The sequence below is a fragment of the Crocodylus porosus genome, unplaced genomic scaffold (assembly GCF_001723895.1).
Source record: "Crocodylus porosus isolate Cpor-Errol unplaced genomic scaffold, CroPor_comp1, whole genome shotgun sequence".
Taxonomy (NCBI): Eukaryota; Metazoa; Chordata; order Crocodylia; family Crocodylidae; genus Crocodylus; species Crocodylus porosus.
Window position 1 is genome coordinate 62,268,824 of NW_017728906.1, and position 13,045 is coordinate 62,281,868.

A 13,045-nucleotide genomic window follows, 5' to 3' on the forward strand; every position below is an offset into this window, starting at 1 on the left:
ATTCAGTTTTAAAAGATGGCACCTAATTCAGTAATTATTCTCTCTTTTCATTTTTTTATAGTGGTGGTCTTGTCTGCAGAATTTGGAATGCAATATTAAGCCATAGACAAATGGGTGATAAGCTCACAGACACAGAAGATTAAGTCTTTGACAGAGAGAGCAAGTAAGGGGAATGAAACACTGAAATACATTCCAAGTAATTCTTACGCTAAAGATTGTATATACTGTATGTATACTGGTCCTGGGGATTTTGCACAACCAAATGCCCTGTTTAACTATTAGTATAATGCACAGTGAATATTAGCACAGCTTTCTTGAAGACAGTGGCTTCATACGCACATTCAAGCAATCTGGGAGAATTTTCCCTGCTTTATCGTGGTAGAAAAACTTAACCACAGGCTCCCCGGTGAGAGATAACAGTAGTGCACAGTGACCCTGACTCGCTGACCCAGACTCTCTCCCAGCAGCACACTAAGAGGATTGGGAAGGGGTTCTCTGCTTGGTTGGGGGAGTAGAGCCCAAGTGACAGTGCCTCTGGGAGGATGGGGTAGAGCTAGCAACAAAGCATGTTGGCATGCTGCAGGACTCCCAGTTGTTTCCAAGTTACTTTTCTCCTGCACAGGCCACTTTTGGGAGAAAAATTCTGAACAGCTGAATGCTCATAATTTCTACTGGGAGAGCAGTGACTCTCCTGGTAGAAAGAAACTGAATGTCTATATGTGGCCAGTGTTAGCAGTTTTACCTGCTAGATGCTTAATATTTTAATTCTTACAATACCACTTCTAATGATGCACTTAATTTCTTGATTACATTTTTACAAAAAATTTATAAGTTTGACTACTTGTCAATATAAGAATAACTGTAGCAGAAAAAAACTATTTAATTTTGCACTTTGAAATCTGCATTTTAAATACATACCTTGTATTCGAATTGGTTTTTTAAATGTGTTGTACAATTGTGCTCCCAAAGGTACAGACTTGATTAAAAGGAAATTTGTCAGTGTGAAGTAGTTTAAAGGGGATAATATTGAATTTTCTGTGATGGTGATATGTTATGTTACATGTGCAGTTTGTATATATTAAAACAAATCGACATTTTATGGTACCAAAAGAAAAATTGCTCTTTGTGATGCAATGTTTCTTTGAGTTAAAAAACCCCCCAGAACAACACTACAAGCTTTTATATCCACTGGACATTTTGTTGATAATCATGCTCCTTAATAATTTTTAATAAATTAGAGCCTGAATCTGTTAACAAGTGACAGCACCAACCCTGTATACACAAAGCAAACAGCCACACCACTTTAATGTAACAGTTAATATCTGTGTACTGTACATACCATGATTTTATTTCAGACACTTAGTTTGTATAACTCATAAATACGGCAATCCAAAAAAACCACAGAAACCGGGTAAAGCAACACTTATTTAAATTGCTATAAACTTAATTCAGCTCCTTCTGAAGTAGGATCCATTATCTTTACACGATCCACAGCAACATGGCCCTCTCTGTGAAAATAAACTTTATGCTCTTTAAATAAACTTAAACTTTAAAAATGAGCAGTTTACAGTTCTTAGACTGAATACAAAATTAATCCCAATAAAAAAGCCATATGTAACAAGCTTCTGGGGTAAATTATGTTTGCTTTAGCAGGCGGATTTGTATCTGATCCACTGATTGGGGCCACGCACCTCAAAAGGTGGCTCATTACAGTAGATGTGACTGCTTAGTTCTTCCAAAGGTGGTTCTGGATCAGTGGTAGCAAACTGAGCAGCTTCCTCAATCTCTTTCCTTACTTCTACATCAATTTCCTAAATGAAAAGAACAAGACAACTTGTTAAGCAGATAATACAAAAGGCCAATTATAAGTGTAGAACTAATGTTTCTGCCCCTAACTGTCCAGACAGAAATGCTACTTGAACCATTAAGAGATCCTCCTCTTTAAGTGAGTAAAGAGATCCACACGTTCAGGATTTGGCCCTTGTATAGAGGTAAAAGCAAACACGAAGGCCTTAACTAGTTCAAACCGTACTCCAAGACGGTGCCAAAAGGAAGTGTATATTAGTCTCACTGTTTCCAGGAAAATCATGATTACACAGTCTTAAGGTATTGCAGTGCTCACTGCTAGAGACGCCTTCAAACCTAACAGTAATGTCTGCGGCTGCAAAAACAGTTAAGCACACCAAGCACTCAGCAGTATCCTTGGCCTTTTTTTTCTCTGACATTGTGGAAATCTGGTACTCCTGGGAACTGTTAAGACAGTTGCAGAGACTGTACTGTGGTAATTAACCCAACTAATAATCATTTATATTTTTTAAAAAAAATAACTCTAGTTCATATAGTATCATAATTTTAACACTTCAAGTTCTGCATTACTAAACTTACTACTAGGTACAGTTGCAAAGATTAAGTTTCCCTTTAACAATTATTAGCTTTTCAGCTTAAAGGACAAAATTGAAGCAAAGCTCAAGACAACCACAATTTACAAGGTTGTGGGTGCAACTCTACTGAAGATGGTACATCCTACCCCAACTGTCCTTAAACAAGGAAAATAACCAGTTTGTATGAAAAATAGCATGCAAGTGTTTCTGATCCTCATTTACTTTTGTTTGGAAGCACTGTATTCAAATAAAAGGTTCACTAGCAGGAATTCTCAAGACTGGTGGGTGGAACCTTTAAATGGGAACAGAATTAAATAATTTTTTCATTTTTGATTCAAACCTACACACAATTTAAAGGAACTTAATAAAGCTGTAATTCATACCAGATGTTTTTGTCTTTCAGAACTGAATTGCTATATGGAAGCTTTTATCTTTCTGATTGATTTGTGTCTCTTCCCAGATTTGTTGAACTGTCTAGTGAAGCAAAAGCTTTTCTTTTGTTCATGCATCTTGATAAAAAGCAGATGGATGAAAAGGAAGTACAAAAAGTTTAACCGTGGCAGCTGCAGACACATGCATGGAGATACTAGAATGGGTTTGCTGGGACCCTGTTAGAATTCTGTCATTGCCAAATGGGGAACCTTTCCCCGTCTTCAACACAGTTAATCCCTAGGGCTTGCAAGGCCACTTAGAAAACTTTTATAACCCCAAGTGGAGGAGGAGGGGGAAATACTGTATTTCACTCTCAACATATAACCAGTAAAACATTTCCCCTAAATTACAAACTTTTCTTTTAGTGTCAGCATTTCTAAGTTGGTCTATATGATATAGTTTTACTGCCATTAGTTAGAACAGTCATTTTAATTTGGAAAAAAAAGAGTATTTTTCCTACTTCCTTTCATGCAGTGCAAGGAGATAGCTACTGGCAATCTATCACTGGGAATGCATGGCTCATTGGTGCTAGGTTTCAGCCCACAGTCTCAGCAATACCTTTAATTCCTCAACACTAGCAAGGTTATTGTTAACCATTCTGTCCTTCAGCAGAGTAATAGGGTCACTTTTGCTTCTCACTTCTTGAATTTCTTCCCTTGTCCGGTAGCTAGGAGAAAAATAAGACACACATTATGCATGATAAGGATGTAGTTGTAGTAGTGAAGTTCAGTGCAGTACCCCAGAGAGACAAGGGCTGACTGATTCAGTGCAGTTTGAAGAATATAAAGTTAAGCAAAATAACATGAAATAAAGAACTACTGAACAAAAAGATGACTGTTTAAAGCAGGGGTTGGCAACATTTTTAAGCAGAGTATAAAAAACACTTGCAACCTTGACTTGTAAGAACTTGGCATGCCAGGGGTGAATGGCAAGGGAGCCTTCTTCCTTACTGTGGGAGCAAAGGCCCAGCTGCTTCCCCACTGACTGCCCCGAGGCGTGTGCCAAGCAAAATGCCTTCGCATGCCAAACACTGGCACTCATGCCAGGGGTTGCCTATGTCTGGTTTAAGGACTCAGAAATTTTCCTTTCATACCACATTTGGGGCCTACAAGCAAACAAGACTCCCAGTGATGTGTGTACCACTCCATTATGTTCAGGTTATATCCACTCAGGAGTTTACAGATGTGTAACTGGAAAGAAGTTGAAACAACTGAATCAGCGGTTACTAGGATGAGTGCAATATAGATGGCAAAGTGTGATAGCACCACTGGTTGACGGGAAATAAAGTGAAATGAAATGGTGTGATCAAGTCTTTTAAAAAGATTCCAACTGTAACTTTAAGGCACCCAAATGCAGATTTAAGAATGAAGCGTAAAACTACCATGTTTGTAACACTACAATGTTTCGCAATTTAGGTTTTTAAAAAATTTTAGTGGTGTACACAAACAGAAGACAGACAAGGGAAAAAATGTGAATTCTTCCATTCAGCAGGCCTATTATGATTAACCAAAGAAGATTAAAGTTTACAGTTATTTTCACTCTACCTGATTCCAGGGTCACTCATGCTGTGTCCATGATAACGATATGTCTGCAACTCCATCAGAATAGGTCCCTGTACACCAAAAAAAAAAAAAAAAAAAATGGTTACAGGTTTATCATAACCTTCAAGACTAAGGGTTGGGAATCTTTTGCTGGTGTGGACCACCCTTTGCAATGCAGGCAGAAGTCCCTGCCTCCCAGAACAGCCAGCTACTTGCTCTGACTTTTGCTGCTGATCTCCAACCCTCTACAATGGGGTTAAGTGCAGATGTGACAATGTAGCAGGCGGTAGAGTGTAGGACATGGACAGCTCAGCACAGCTCTATGCCACCATTCCCCACACCAGGCTGGACCTTTGCAAGCCAGGTGAGATCTTTTCACAGGTCAGACTTGGCCCATGGGCTGTAACCCTGCTCAAGACTAATAATCACGTATTACCCCTTGCAAGTAATACCTATTGACATCAGCTAAGCATTTTGTGTATAATGAATCCAACGACCCCTCTCTTTCCTAGCTTTATTTGCATTACACAGGACCTCCTGCAACATGGATGGATAGAGAAAAAATAAATGTTTAAAAACGTTGTTATTACAAAACACCAGGACAATGGAACAAGCTACCTAGGGAAGCTGTGGAATCTCCTCCTTGGAGGTTTCTGAGAGGAGGCTATATAGACAACTATCTGGGATGGGTCAGGTAAAGCACATTTTGCATCTGTGGAGGGAGCTGGACTATGTGAACCTTATGGTCACTTCCAACTCTGCAATTCAAAAGTTTTGTTTTTAAAAACAAATTCTTAAAATTAAACCTGAATTTAATACCAAACATGTTAAGGCCTAAACCTCTTGTAAGTTCTTAAAACATTTAAAATAATTATGCTGAATGCATGAGCTTCTGTAAAAAAAAAAAAAAAAAAAAAAGAAAAAAATCAAGTTGCAGGCTATAGAAGAGGTAGGAACAGGGGAGAAACAGCCAGCTTGAGATCAAGTTTTACACACATGTGGTACAACATGTTCATGTGCTTCAAGAGCTTAAGCTCCCTGTGGGCAACTCAGGAAATAGATACCATCTAGGACCTCCTCAGGATTAAATTTCTGTTACTACCCTAACAGATACTAGGCAAAAGGTTAACTATGTAAGTAAGCAAACCAACACATTCATTATTTTCTAGCAAAATAAAATGTTTAAATGTGCAAGAATCTGAATGTATTTCCTATAAAGGTTTGTGCGCACCTTCCTTTGGGGGGGAGGAAAACACAGAGACAAAATGTGGCATTAAGACTGTTTAGTTGTAAAGCAACATGTTATAACATGGGTATCAACCAATAAGAATGTGCTTTTCTTTGGAAATAAGAAGTACAAATGGGGAAAGGCTGATTAAAATGGATGATTTCTACTTGATGACAAACCAATTTAAATCATTCTACTTTGCAAAACAGAAAATTGTCATTCTCCTGAAGCAACTTCAAGTGGAACCTTGGATGTAACTTTGTGAAGCCATGTCCACAACTTTCCTTGATAGGTTGTTCTTGCTGCTTCATTCTATGAGAACCAATGCATATCTTAAGTAGAAAATGCTTCAGTGTTGAAGCTCTGCAAGCAATTTTGTCTACACTGCTGTGTATACTTTGTTTTCAGACTTCTCCATACCTGTTCTTACAACTGTACTTCATTTTATATTACTGAAAGTACAAGGTTTTAACTTTTTGCCTCTATCTTTTAATTGGGGAATAAATTGTGTTTTGAAATCATTCAAAACATATTTGAAGAACATATTTTAAAACAAGCGAAACTCGAGGGCCTTAAGTACATGGTTTACCATTTGTTTTAAAACACAGTAGTTTGTGAAATATCTTTGTGAAATACTAACATAAATATTTTAGCAAATTTAAGATGAGAAACTCACTGATACTGCTGAAAATAGTTTCAGCAACTGCTAATAGTAGCGTAGGGTATGGTATGGTAAACGATGGATACTGTGTAACTTACTTTTCCAGATCTGCAGTGCTCAGCTGCAAACTTTGTTGCCTCTCGCACACAGAGAAGATCCATGCCATCAACCTATTAAAAAATAGCATTTTAAGTAGATGGAATAAAAACTTGTATCAGAATATCTAATTTAAGTAATGAAGTATGAATTTGCAGCCTCTAAGTTCATACTATGTTATAAAATAAGAAAAAGAAGGAATTGCTCTCACTCTGAGCCCTGGAATGTAGTCTCCTCTCTTGTAGTAGTCCGTGCTGGCTGCAGCTCTCTCTACTGACGTTCCCATTCCATACCTGTTGTTCTCACAGATGAAAATACATGGTAACTTCCACAAGGCTGCCATATTGTAAGTTTCAAATACCTGACCCTAGAAGAAAGAGCAGTTAAGTAGTAAGTAAAGTTCCTCTTTATACTTCTAGAAATGCTGACACTAAAAGAAAATGTGAAATAAATTATTTACAGGGCTCATTCACTTTCAACGAAATCTAGCTGGTGGTAACACTTACAGTACACTAATTTGGAGTTGCTTCACTTTGAAACAAAGAAAATTACAAGGTAGAAGACCCATCTTTCGTCAGAACTTTGACTTAATATTTCCTCATTTTAAAAAATTACCCTTAACCCAAGATACTGCTATGATAGACCAGTTGCAAGATTCTTAGAATGGACGTATTGAAACTATTTTAGGATCGCATTCATAAACTCCACGTCCAGTTACACACTTAACTAATAATGCAGTGGTACTACTTCAGCTAAATAAAACATTCCAACACAATTGCATCAATGACTTAATGCAAATAAAAGACCCAGGAAGCCTCACGGCTTGGGAGCTCCACTTGCTAACAGTGGAGCCTCTCATAGAAATTGACAGGAGTCCTAAAGCCTCAAACTTATTTAGAACTTGCTTATTTTAACTGTTAAATGTCCAGCCCATATAGCTGAGAAGACAACATTCCAAAATGAGAATCAAATATAAGCCGTGGGTTTTCAAATTGGAATCAATTGAATGCGAGTGATCAGTTTTACTGCTGCTCTTCACTTTTTTCCTGCTGCCAATAAGCTTCTGACTTAACATCAATGCAATGCTAAGGAAGCTCTCATTAATACCACAGGCAAGAAACAAAGGTTTTCACAGGCTAGGTCCATCCAAAGTGACAAAAGCGATATGAATAAGTAAAAAGCCTTTCCTTCAGCACGTGCAAGATGAAGAGAAACAGAAACAGACTAAAGAGTTTCTCTGCCTCGCAGGATCCAGGAAACTAGAGCGAAAGAGACCTAAAATATTTTCCCCTCCGCTACTGGAATAGCTGGGGAGAAGTAGAACATTACATTTATAACACAAGCATGCTAGCATGATGCTCTCCAAGCAGATGGCAAGGCAGAAATCCAAGTAATCTTTGTGCTCTGAATACATAAAAACTGGGCTTCTCACTAGGCTGCTCAACCTGCCACCACACTGGCTTTCCAGTCAGGTATGAAAGACAAGCATATTTCCCTAATGTCTGGTAAATTGTTTTGTCATAAAACCACTTTTGGAGAATGTATGTTAAATGTACATGGAAAACCCAGATAACACAGCAGACAGGTAGGGACAAAAAAATTATGGCAGTTGCTCAGAAGTACACATGGCTTCAGACTCTCAAACAGTGAGTTTCTACCCACTACATAAAATACAACTCAAAGTGCAGAATATCTAACCCTGTCCCATTTGATCTCTCTGATGTCAGTTTCAGGCAGCTGTTGGAACAAAACCACCACTGCTGTATATAAAACATGTTGGCAACATACAACCCAGGGGGCCAGATCTGGCCTGTGGAACTAGAGGGCTGTGCCAGAGCCAGGCATCTTCCAACTGTGGCCACATCACTGCTCACTCTCCCCACTTCCTTTCTCCCTCTTCTTCCCTATCCCTGGCTGCAGCACAGGTGCAGTGTCTAGCTGGGAGGTGAGTGGCAGGGGTCTGTAAGCAGTGACAGTGTGGACCCTGGCCTGGATACAGCTCCTCACTGGTTAGAAGCTGTACCTTTGCTGCAGTCTGGGAGCGGTGGCATTGAGAAAAGCGGCACTGGCAGAGCTCCCAGCAGTCTGGCCTTGGCACAGGTACAAGTAAAACCCCCTACCACTGATGCACTGGTTAAGTGCAGGGCTGGGTTATCCTGGCCCACAGCTTGTTAAAGGTTGCCAGTCACTGATGTAAAAGATTAATTTGAACTTAGCATAATGTAATTGCCTGGACTACAACTACCAAATGCAACAGGGGACAGTGAGCATGGAGATTGAACAATCATCCCAGGTAAAGAATACCTCATAAGAAAAGGTTAGGAAGGATGCATGGCCGCTTTCCATGCTGTTTTTTCTTGAAGATAAAGATAAAGGACCTGGTTCTGCAAGGCTGCTAACCTCTTTATAAACACCACATCTACAAGAGGACTGTACATGCACGTAAGTACCAATTCGATTTGATCAAGAAATCTTACCTGATTGGCAGCACCATCCCCATATAAAGTTACACAGATTTCATCCTTGCCAAAGTACTTACAGGCCAAGGCAATGCCAGCCCCAAGAGGAACCTATAGTGAAATCAGAACATACAAATCTAGTAAATTAAATCTTTATATTTTCCCAAGCAGGAAGCAACTGTGACTACCTGAAACCTGTGATCCTGCTTCTGCTTTTGTTTCAAGGTAATCTGCATCATCTCACATCCTCACAGGTGAGAGACTTCATACCAGCTATGAATTGACTGCCCAGAGGAGTTTTCCATCTATTGACTCCTCTGTGAAATCCTATGAAACATGAACTTTCATTTCTACCCAAGAGAACTTTTACAATCTTTTCTTCAATGCCTGACAAAGGGTGTTTGTGCCCGAAAGTTTGCAAGTAAAGATTTTTTTTTGCAAAAATCTCATTCGTCTAATAAAAAAATCTCTCTATTACGAGTCCTGATTGCCTTTAGTAAATTAAACTGACATTTAAGAGCACTACTTAGAAAGTTAGAGAAAGCCAATTGTGAACTATTTAAAAAAAAAAAAAAATCAATGAAATAGATAACAAGTGTAGCTATAAAGGCTTTTTAGCCATTTCTTAGAGACACAGTGGCAATAGTTTAGTCTTTGCCTCATTCTGTTTGCTTCAGTTAGCAAATGTTTAAGTGGAACCCTATTTAGAGTAAATAAACAGTACAGCTTTATTAGCTACACAGAGCAACAGCGGCTGCAAGTAAAACTTACAGCAAAAAAGAGAAACTCACAAAACTAAAGCAAAACTAAACTGCAAGACGCTAAAAAGCACATCCCGTATCATGTACACATACCTGAGCACCAACAATGCCATTTCCACCATAGAAGTTCTTGGCGTACATGTGCATCGATCCTCCTTTTCCCTTAGCACAGCCACCTTTTCGACCTGAAAAAAAACCCAAAAAAACAACTTCAGACTTTTGGCCATGTTGGGCCTGACTCTGAACTTGGTGGGATTTTTGTAACCAGGTATAGCTAGATCCATTCTGTTTAAGGAGTTAAATTAAATCTCCCAAGATCTGATTTTTGTTAAATCACTAAAAAAGGTATTTTCAAAAGACATTTAGTAGGAAATTCTTACCTTCTGGAACCAAGTGCCAAACTTGCATTCACTTCAGTTGGGTGACGATTTCTATCTATTTTTTTCTTAATTTAAAATAACTGGTCCAAAACAATTTAAGTATTCTAATTTACATATTCAATTTAAGTTTATAATATTATTGCAGAGTGTGTTAAGCTACAATTTAAAGTCAACAGCTTAATTATTAGCACAAAATAATTCTTACATTGCTCCTGTACCCCTAGATACCCAATCAGAACCAGGCAAATAGTGTCCCTGTCTCACAGGTGTTACATTTTAACTGCGTTACAAGACACTTCAGTAAGTACCACAAACAGAGAAAGTGGCAATGGAGAAGTAATTATCAGCACCTAAAATGCTGAATTACCTTAATGAAATTTTAAGGCACTTACTGAGTGATCCTGGATAAAGCCCAGCATCCCATTATACCTCATCCTTATCATCAAGCAAAGTAAAAGATCCTATTTCTCTGTGGCCCAAAAACCAACACTGATATAAAAATAGTACTAGCCACAACCAAGTTTATCTTTCAGGAACCAAATTTGAATACCGTGATGTTTTCCTGACAAGTTTAGTCCTAACCGTCCCATCTGCACAGCAGCAACTAGCATGATTGGAATCTCACATTCCAATCAAGTCATCCTTGGCAATTCACTCCTGCAATTATAGACAAAGCACTCTACCACATCTCCTCTGAAGACAAAGACAGAAATATGTATGGCTCAGGGACAGAGTTAAAATGAAACAGTCTAGTCTACATGGTAAGACTGTAAACCCAGCATGGATAAAACATGGGCCAGCAGTATAGTTGCTACAGTTCAGATGGCCTAGAGAAAGCTACCATAACAAGGTATACTCTTCAAAAATAAGACAGAGTTTATGGTATCTAAAAAGGCTTTCAGAAGTGATGGTGAGGAAGAAAGAGCTACAGTTTACATTATTCTAAATAAGAGGTTTTATCTGAATATTACACTTACAGGGTGAGTATTACAAGGTATCATGAGAGATCACAATGACAACGACCTATTTTGTCAAATTACTGAGTTGACTTCCCATATCCCAACAAATTTCATAGAGCAACAATTTAAATATGGGGAAGGTCAAGCTGCAGTTACAGCACAGCAGTGGCAGCAGTGCCATTTTATTGGACAGAGACCTGTAAGCTCAGCAAGGATCTCTCGGACAGGCGTTCCACGTGTGAAGGTGTAGCCATGGGCTCGGTAAGCTGTTATCAAGTGATCTGTGGGGTTTATGGCAGCCTCAAGTCCTACACAGCAAGCTTCCTGTGGTAAAGACAAAAGTAAGCGTGACAACAGTGAAAGACATGAAACTCCTACAAATAGTTCCTGTAGCTGAGAGCTGGGACCAAGGACTTGCATCTATATATAAAGGGAAATAGAAGCACCATGCAGAGGCAACTCCGTGAATCCAAAAGGAGCTACACAAAGATAAGATTAGGGCTAGGTCCTGTGAAGGCAGAGGTTGCAACAATGTCAGACTTTCTCACTAGGCAGGTAGTAAAGCACTGGAACAGGTTATCCAGAGAGATTGTGCAAACTCCACCTTTGGAGGTTTTTAAAACCCAGCTAGACAAAGCCTTAGATGGGATGATTTAATTTGGAGTGGTCCTGCTTTGAACATGGGGTTGAACTAGATGACTTCCTGCGGTGCCTTCCAATCCTCATTTTCTATGATTCCAATTACAGCTAGCACAGAATTGTAGCTGACGTGGCTTTCTCTGCCCATGTAACCAGCCAGTTGTGGTAGGTGTGAAGAGAGCAGCACTCAAGTGGCTTTCTATTCATGAAAAGAGCAGGCATAATCAGAAGTGAAAGGAAGATAGGGACGTATTTTTTTGTAACATGTAAAACAGACCAAGCTTGGGTTCTTACGTACAATAGCAGTAGCGGAGCATTAATGAATCATCTGAAATTTAAGATATTTTTCATAGAAAGTTGCTAAAATGTTATTTCCCCTTATTCAGACACTTGCACTAATCAGAGCAAAACAAAAGCACACTTTGTGAAGCTGCTTAGCTGCTCTCTCACCTGACCATCATATAAATGGCAGAAGCCACGAATAATCTTCTGTTTATATAGCTGATCTGCCTTCAACTCCATGCGGCGAATGGTTTGCATAGTCTTGTAGTAATGAAGCCCCTCTTCCCGAGTCAGCACTGCTGTGACAGGAGGTCCCTCTTCCAGGCGATGGAGATCACATTTCTGCAAAGACAGTCAAGGAGGTAGTTCCATAAACTTCATATTCCTGTTTGCCACATTAGCATTAACGCCCATTTAGATCTTTGGTTATTTTCAAGTTCAAGCCCAAATAAAACCTAAATACACCAGATTGAGCATTTGTGCCACTTCCAACCTTGGTGCCTTTTACAAAAGATTTTGCTTTTGCTGGGAATAGACTTCCATTCTTACTATAAAGTACTCAACTACCTATCAGGCATGGATGGAATTGAAATGATCACAAAATGTTGACAATGCATTTCATCATCATAATTTCTGGAGTTTCTTCCCGCTCAAAATTCCTCTAGCTCAGATCTAGCAGAGGAGTTGAGCAAAGCAAAATTTTAAAGTGTTTTACCTTTCACAGGAGAACATGGAGCCAATTTTAATAGGGTCCAACAGTGGTTTTCAGCCAGGGTGCTGCTGCCACATCAACCAGGTGGAACTGCCTGGTTGCCTTGTGCAAAGTCAGACGAGGAAGCACACACTCCTGCCTGCATTATGGTTATCTGATACAACTAAAGCAGGCAGGAGTGCCAATCCCATCACAGCCCTTCCTGATCCCACCCCAAATGGCATTTCCCAGAGAAGCATATGAAGCAAGCATAGATTTCATAGACATTAGGGCCTTGGAAGATAGAGTCCAGCCCCCTGCCCAAAGGGCAGGAAGTCAGCTGAGATCATAGGATCCCAGCAAGATAAACATCCAAATTTATCCTGAAGGCGTTCAATGTAGGTGCATGAACCACCTCCGGTGGCGGGCTGCTCCAGACCTTCGGGGCTCGGACAGTGAAGAAATTCTTCCTTATGTCCAGCCTGAAACGGTCTTGCAGGAGTTTGTGACCGTTCGACCTCGTCATCCCTTGGGG

General features: G+C 39.4%; 2 protein-coding genes across 4 annotated transcripts in view; one reads left to right on the forward strand and one right to left on the reverse strand.

Moving 5' to 3' along the window:
• The window catches only part of MAP3K15 (mitogen-activated protein kinase kinase kinase 15), a 145,071-nt gene extending 143,817 nt beyond the window's left edge, over positions 1–1,254 (forward strand). For both annotated transcript variants that reach the window (XM_019529218.1, XM_019529219.1), the window contains one exon: positions 62–1,254. In XM_019529218.1, coding sequence (XP_019384763.1) covers positions 62–143 — 82 coding nt within the window. In that variant the 3' untranslated portion in view covers positions 144–1,254. The remainder of the gene's footprint in view (positions 1–61) is intronic.
• Positions 1,255–1,321: 67 nt separating this feature from the next.
• Positions 1,322–13,045, reverse strand: part of PDHA1 (pyruvate dehydrogenase (lipoamide) alpha 1) — a 21,198-nt gene continuing 9,474 nt past the window's right edge. For both annotated transcript variants that reach the window (XM_019529221.1, XM_019529220.1), the window contains 9 exons: positions 11,988–12,161; positions 11,096–11,222; positions 9,653–9,744; positions 8,817–8,909; positions 6,551–6,706; positions 6,342–6,413; positions 4,358–4,425; positions 3,372–3,480; positions 1,322–1,811 (listed from right to left, as the gene is read on the reverse strand). In XM_019529221.1, coding sequence (XP_019384766.1) covers positions 1,647–1,811; positions 3,372–3,480; positions 4,358–4,425; positions 6,342–6,413; positions 6,551–6,706; positions 8,817–8,909; positions 9,653–9,744; positions 11,096–11,222; positions 11,988–12,161 — 1,056 coding nt within the window. In that variant the 3' untranslated portion in view covers positions 1,322–1,646. The remainder of the gene's footprint in view (positions 1,812–3,371; positions 3,481–4,357; positions 4,426–6,341; positions 6,414–6,550; positions 6,707–8,816; positions 8,910–9,652; positions 9,745–11,095; positions 11,223–11,987; positions 12,162–13,045) is intronic.